The 7955-nt window shown below is 39.4% G+C and overlaps 1 protein-coding gene across 1 annotated transcript; it reads right to left on the reverse strand.

The window, feature by feature from the left end:
* Positions 1 to 1682: 1682 nt before the first annotated feature.
* LOC121818502 (histone H3.3A-like) lies at positions 1683 to 6983 on the reverse strand (the record flags this gene model as incomplete). Its single annotated transcript, XM_042242683.2, has 1 exon — positions 1683 to 6983. A coding segment is annotated over one exon (462 nt), but the record flags the coding sequence as incomplete, so codon positions are not given.
* Positions 6984 to 7955: the final 972 nt, after the last annotated feature.

Consider the following 7955-nt stretch of genomic DNA (forward strand, 5'->3'; position numbering starts at 1 on the left):
GGGAGGAGTGCTTCCCTGCAAAACTAACCAATACTTCAGCTTGACTTTTAGTATGAGTTTTCTTATTGTGTTAAGAAACATAAAGGAGTAGGGCTTTTACAATTCTTAATATATATATCAACAATAACAATAATAAAATTATAACAATAAACTCATATAGTGAAAGGCAAAAGATTCACACAACCTGAGGAGAAACCAGAGTATAACAAACTCTTAATCAGTGCTTACTACATGCCAGGCAGTGCTTTAAGTGGTTTATACAGATTAGCTCATTTAATCCTCATAACTTTTGAGGTAGTACTATTATTATCCTTATTTTACAGCTACCTCACACTTTACCTTGCTTACCTCATGGCTTCCTCCACCTGAAAAAACCTTCAGCTGCTTCTGTTTCTAAGTACCTGATCGCTCTACATTTTCAAGGTCATAAAACTGATTTATTTTTGAGCCAGTTCAGGCTGTAGGATGCTGGTCAGCCTATGGTTTGTTTGCTCTTGGGTCTGGTATGGGAAGCAGATAGAAGTTACATGGTATAAAACATGAGTGCCTATGGTTGCCTTTTAGGTGGCGCTGTTGGTGAGGCTGTTTTCTCAAGTGTCTCCAAGATAGGCTTGTGTAGCTGAGGTCCAGGCCAAGCCTTGTGTCCTCAAGCTGGAGCTATTGTTTGTGCCCCATCAGTCCCATGTCATTGCTCTCTTTGGAAGGCATCTTTCCTTTCCTTTTCCCTTCGGTCCTATATGTCTGGTTTGGCTAGTCCACTGAGGACAGCATCCCCAGTCATTGGTCAAAGAAAGAAGGGAAGGGACCAGAGCCAGCACAGGTGAATTTTCACAAGCTTGGGACTGTGAGGTCCGGGTGGGGCTCTTCAGTCCCTTTTTTCTACTTTCTTGCCTGTGTGATGGGACTCTTCAGTGCCTCCTACCAGCCTCATCCAGCCAGGGCTGGCTGTCTATCCAAGGGTCATTCCACTAGCACCACCTACTCTTCCTCGCTGGATGATAACGCGATTGTGTTTGGATGCTCAGGAAAGTGGTCCCTTCATGGCTCCAGGGGGCACATGTACATGCTTAGGCCATGCTCGGTAATTCCAACCCTTGCCAATGATGGCTTTCAACTTGACAATGGACATATGATGATGCCTTGGCCAAGAGACCAGCTGAAGAGGGCGTTTCTGGGAAAGGCTTTTGTCCTTGGTTAAAAAAAAAAAAAGTATCCATGTGGGGAGTGCCCTGGTGGCTCAGTAGTTAGGACTTGGTGCTTTCACTGCCATGGCCTGGGTCCAATACCTGGTCGGGGAACTAAAATCCTATAAGCCATGTAGCATGGCCAAAAAAGAAAAAGAAAACAAGCTATCCATGTGAAGATGCTCTCCTTTTGACTCTAGAGAGCCTCATTGCAGTCTCTGAAGAGAATGGGCTTGCTCTTTGGGATTTACAGGAAAGCATGTTTTGTTCCAAGTTGGAACAGGTGGCCTTTATTCAAGTAGGTATACAGAAAAGGTCCTTCATCACGGATGATGCAGGAATTCCTGTAGGAGTTGGGAATTTAAAAAGAGGAGGTTGAGTTAGAAGATCTTTAAACCATGTCCTGCCACGAACAGGTAGAATTGTGTAATAATCTTTCTCTAGTCTTTGCCATGTTATCTTGATGAAATTGGTGTAGTTTAACAGGAAGGGCCAAACTGTTGCCCCATTTTAGCACTCAAATATTGACCCTACCTTCTACTTTCACTGGACCAAGGATCTCTCTCCCATAAACCTCTCTCTCCTGCTTGATAGCAAACAATGGCAGCTTTTCTGTGGTTGGCCTGCCCTCTGCTGGATTGAGAAGATGGGTTGCAGAGACCGTGGACTTCTGGGATGGGCCAGCTCTCCAGAAAGGACGTGATCAGGAGACTGGATTTCCTTTGGGGTCACTCTAGTCTATTGGTTCACCAGAAGTTAGGTCTGGGAGGCTGTGACCCAACTCTGAGTGGGAGTTGGAATCTTCCTAATGAACACAACTGCCTGGTTTAGAGGTTAGAAAATGTGTGTGCTGTGTGCCTATTTGAGTTTCTTTATTCATGTACAGATGAAGAGATGTAAGAGACCTCATTTGTCTAGTGTTAAAAACAAAACTTCCTAGACAAATTGATGGCTAGCAATTGTCAAAGCTTATCAACTTGCTAATAAGGGATTAGCCAGATAATAAAGAGTGGAAATTGATGGATTATGTAGCTTGGATACAGAAGACTTACATAAGCAGCTAGTTTAGAGGGGAGACTCCCTAACTACCTAAAGCTTGCAGTTTGGTTACAAATAGTAACAAATGTCATAGTTAAGTCCCTTGTTACAAAGGAAATGTGGAGGAGGAGGATTTGTGTAGCCAGGGATATTGGCTGTCAATCAGAGATTAAAAATCCAATATATCAAAGAAGCAAAGAATGAGGCTACATCTGCGGCTGCTACCTGTAATCGTGAAGTTTCATTTCTCAAGAATGGTGTCTGAGGATCTGATTGCCATGGGTGCATAAACCACAGACTCCATAACAAATAATAAGATCTGACTTGAAACAGGCTACTTTGCACCAGGAATTTTTCTCAAGCAGCAGAAGCAGTGCAGCTAGAATATAATTTGTGTGTGCATGCTCAGTCACTCAGTCGTGTCCCACTCTGTGCGACGCTATGGACTGTGGCCTGTCAGGTTCCTCTGTTCGTAGTTTACAACCTCCCAAACACCAAACACCTTCCCACACACCTTTTTTTCTTTAGAGGAATTTTTTTTTCCCTGAAATTAGAATGATCAGAGATTGAATTTTTCCATGTTAATTTTTCAGATAAGTGACATCTGTGTCTTTAAGTACTGTAACTTTTCTTCTTGAAAGCTAAAAAAAAAAGATCTAATTTTTACATGCTTATGAAAAAGGAATTTTAATGATGTAGAATAATGAAAAGAATATACTATTTGTCCAAATACGGAAAGAACCTTTATGTATACGTATATTAGCAGACCGGGTAGATAAATCTTGAGTCTAGATATGTTTTGGAGTTTGGAATTTTTATATTTTGGTAAGATAATATGGTATATATACTGTATACCTTATATCTCCCAGCAGGATATAAGTGATACATAATTTAGTATATTAACACTTCTGCATAAGAATGTTCACACTAAAAGATTTTTAAAAGACTGCAAATAGCCTCACTTAAATTCAGGACAGATTTTGCTCCTAAATAACTTATAAAGTATATAAAACATATTCAATTTTCACAGTTTTTTAAATTTCAGAATTACAGACAAGGAATTGTGGACCTGTATTTTCATAAAATGATTGATACAACATATGCTATTTTTTAGAGAAAAAGTAATTAATTTAATTGTACCTATAATTGACTGAACAAATAGAAACTGAAGTGAAACCAAAGGAATTGCCGTACTTCACATAAATGTTTCTTTATTACAAAAGATATTATTTTCTAAAATATATTTCCAAGGTTAAAAGATGAGAGGAAAATAATAAGAGATTGGAGTCATTCTCTTGGTTGGAATAATTTCTGGCAGGGATCTTCTCAACATGTTTGAGTACTATTAGGCTCAAGGCCATCCAAATATTCTGTAACTTTTTCTTTAGTATCCTGAAATTCAAATAACACAATCTACTCATATAGATATGGAAAATATTAATATAAAGCCAAATATGTAGGAAAATAAAAATAAATTAATTTGTTATAAAATATAGTGATATAGATTTCAATATTTAAATCCTTGGGCATTACTAGTAAAGATATAATGAAGCAGTGAGATGCTTGCTGTATGTATAATTAACAAGTTTAGATTTAATATAAATTATAAGAAGAGAAGCCATTCCATTCAAAATGATAGCAGAGGTGTGATGGACACTAGAATAAAACTTGGTATTAAGTAATTATATTGCTGTACACCTGAAACTAACAAAACATTGTAAATCAATAAAAAAATTTTTAAGTAATTATAGAGGAGACTTGCTTGTATCAGCAAAATAACTTAATGCAAGTAAGAATAACCTGTTAAGTACTAGGTAGAGAAAATGAAGACATATGCTAATTGTTGAAAATGAGTAGTGTCTTCTTTTCAAGGAAGCTGTTATAATAATAATTTTCTATGTTGCATCACAAGATGGGATAGTGAAAAAATGTCAGAAATCATACCCCTATCTAGATATCTAACTACATGTTGGAGCAAATATTTAGACTTTTAAGACCTCTGAGATCTTGGAGACCATGTCTTTCACAAGTTGATGGGAAACTGAGAAGATTTGAAAGGAGAAGTATTTAAGAGTCTATAGAGAAGTTGTACGGCAGACCTTTGGGGAAAATATCAGATAAGACTGAAAACCGGTAGAAAATCTCCAAATAAATCATTTCAATATGTAATTTTTACAACATAGATTTCTTATCATTGTGCTGCAAATTAAAAAAAATTGTACAGGATGGCAATAAAATATTTTTTTAAAGTAATTTATATGAAATTCATTGATATATCTACATTTCATTTGACTCTACTAATTTAATGGATGTATGGTTTCAAGTCTATTAAAAGAAGTCTCAAATCTCCCTTTACAGATTTGCATCTGGTTTCATTCTTTTTCCACTAATTGTACCACTGCTGTGAAACCATTTTCAACTAAATGCTTAGTTGGAAAAACAGGCTACAAATAATTTAGGTCTTTCTAAGAAATGAGTATGCAAATCCTGAGTCTCAAACTTTTCCTAATTAGATTAATTAAACTGTGTTTTGGCTTCAAAGTCTTTCATTTATTTAAACTCAATAAACTTTTCCTGCAAATATTGCCTGGTTTGCAATGTATTAATCAGCCCTATCTTTTATTAATTTATTTAGTTTTAATTGGAGTATAATTACTTTACAACATTGTGTTGGTTTCTGTCATACATGAACAGGAATCAGCCATAGGTACACATATGAATTTCATAGGTATACATAGGAATTCCAGTTGAGCTATTTCAAATCCTAAAAGATGATGCTGTGAAAGTGCTGCACTCAATATGCCAGCAAATTTGGAAAACTCAGCAGTGGCCATAGGACTGGAAAAAGTCAGTTTTCATTCCAATCCCAAAGAATGGCAATGCTAAGGAATGTTCAAACTACTGCACAATAGCACTCATCTCACACACTAGCAAAGTAAGGCTCAAAATCCTCCAACCTAGGCTTCAACAGTACATGAATCAAGAACTTCCAGATGTTCAAGCTGAATTTAGAAAAGGCAGAGGAACCAGAGATCAAATTGACAACATCCGTTGGATCATCAAAAAGCAAGAGAGTTCCAGAAAAACATCTATTTTTGCTTTATTGACTATGCCAAAGCCTTTGACTGTGTGGATCACAACAAACTGAAAAATCCTGAAAGAGATGGGAATACCAGACCACCTGACCTGCCTCTTGAGAAATCTGTACACAGGTCAGGAAGCAACAGTCAGAACTGGACATGGGACAACAGACTGGTTCCAAATAGGAAAAGGAGTATGTCAAGGCTGTATATTGTCACCCTGCTTATTTTAACTTATATGCATAGTACATCATGAGAAACGCTGGGCTGGATGAAAAACAAACTGGACTCAAGATTGCTGGGAGAAATATCGATAACCTCAGATATATAGATGACAGCACCCTCATGGCAGAAAGCGAAGAACTAAAGAACCTCTTGATGAAAGTGTAAGAGGACAGTGAAAAAGCTGGCTTAAAGCTCAACATTCAGAAAACTAAGATCATGGCATCTGGTCCCATCACTTCAAGGCAAATATATGGGGAAACAATGGAAACAGTGACAGACTTTATTTTCTTGTGCTCCAAAATCACTGCAGATGTTGACCGCAGCCATGAAATTAAAAGACCCTTGCTCCTTGGAAGAAAAGCTATCACAAATCTAGACAGCCTATTAAAAAGCAGAGACATTACTTTGCTGACAAAGGTCATTCTAGTCAAGGCTATGGTTTTTCCAGTAGTCATGTACAGATGTGAGAGTTGTACCATAAAGAAAGCTGAGTGCCAAAGAATTGATGCTTTTTTTATATATATAGTTTAATGCATTTTAATAGCAAACTTACGGGAACAGCACAGAAGACAGACAGCATTAAAAACATGTACTTGCACGCAGGACAACTCAGAAAAGTATAGTGAATGGATGGAATCTACTGTATGATAAAAATGCTACAAACACCATTTAGTTGCAGTCAATAAGAAATTTTCTTGTTTAAAAAAAATCCAAATGCTGGCATTGTCCAGAAAAATTTAGCAGGTTTATTTATAATTGTTATAAAGTTGAACTGCCGAAACTTGTTCACTGAAACATTTTGACTTTCACTAACGCTTTATATTCCCGCATTTATGTTAAAAATTCACACACAAATGAAAATGGAAAAACTGCCAATACCTGATTTCTGTCCCCTATTTTCCACTTGCAATCATATACTTAGGTACCTTTTGACCCCATGGAAAAAAAATAAAGTTCAGAACTACCAATAACAGGAAGAAGAGAATTTTTTTTTTTAAAGAATGAAATGTTTCCCGTCATAGTGGATTCTTAAAGCACGTTCTCCACGTATGCGGCATGCTAGCTGGGTGTCTTTTGGCGTAATTGTTACACGTTTGGCATGGATAGCACACAGGTTGGTGTCCTCAAAAAGGCCAACCAGATAGGCGTCACTTGCCTGCTGCCAAGCACCAATAGCTGCACTCTGGTAGCACAGATCTGTTTTGAAGTCCTGAGCAATTTCCCGCACCAGACGCTGGAAGGGAAGTTTGCTAATCAGAAGTTCAGTGGACTTCTGATAACGTCTAATTTCACGGAGTGTCCCAGTACCAAGCCTGTAACGATGTGGTTCATTCACCTCTCCAGTAGAGGGCGCACTCTTGAGAGCGGCTTTTGTAGCAAGTTGCTTCCTCGGTGCTTTACCACCGGTCGATTTGCCGGTAGTCTGCTTTGTACGAGCCACGGTATAGAGACCTCCTTACTTACCCACCTTCTCCTTCGGCTGGAGCTCCGAGAGCCAGAAGAGGCGCTGGCGTTGGAGAGCGACGGCGGCGCGGTGGTGGCTGCGAATACAACTCAGGATTGATGCTTTTGAACTGCGGTGTTGAAGACTCTTGAGAGTCCCTTGGTCTGCAAGGAGATCAAACCAGTCAATCCTAGAGGAAATCGGCCCTTAATATTCATTAGAAGGATTGATGCTGAGGCGGAAGCTCCAATACTTTGGCCACCTGTTGTGAAGAACTGACTCACTGGAGAAGTTCTTGAGGCTGGTCTTGAGATTGAAGGCAGAGAAGAAGCGGACGACAGAGGATGAGATGGTTGGATGGCATCACCGACTCGATGGACATGAGTTTGAGCAAGCTCTGGGAATTGGTGATGGACAAGGAACCCTGGCATGCAGCAGTCCATGGGGTTGCAGAGTCAGATACGACTGAGCAACTGAACTGTACTGATACATACGTACCCTCCCTCTTGAATCTCCCTCCGACTTCCCACCCCATCCCACCCATCTAGGTTGTCACAGAGCACTGGGTTGAGCTCCCTGAGTCATACAGCAAATTCCCACTAGCTATCTGTTTTGTTTATGGTAATATATATGATTCTCCTGTACTCTCAATTCATCCCACCCTCTCCTTCCCCCACTCTGTCCAAAAGTCTGTTCTCTATGTCTGTCAGCCCTATCTTTAAATCTAAACTAAGTAAAAATTTAAAAGGCAACATTTAGAAACCAGTCCTTTAAGAACGACTCTTTCTTTAGAGAGAATGAAGAATTCTCTGGACCAGGCACTTAGGTTCAGACTTCTGAAACGCCCTCGAAGCTCCGCCCTGCACCGCCCTGCGTGCAAGCCCCGCCCAGCACTGCCCCGCCCCACACGTAGTCCTCCCTCCTCTTCCGTACACACGGCCTCCGGAGCGAGGGGGCTCGACGTCGAGCGGAAGTGACGTACGT

Source organism: Ovis aries, chromosome 2 (genome assembly GCF_016772045.2).
Source record: "Ovis aries strain OAR_USU_Benz2616 breed Rambouillet chromosome 2, ARS-UI_Ramb_v3.0, whole genome shotgun sequence".
In the NCBI taxonomy this organism is placed as follows: Eukaryota; Metazoa; Chordata; class Mammalia; order Artiodactyla; family Bovidae; genus Ovis; species Ovis aries.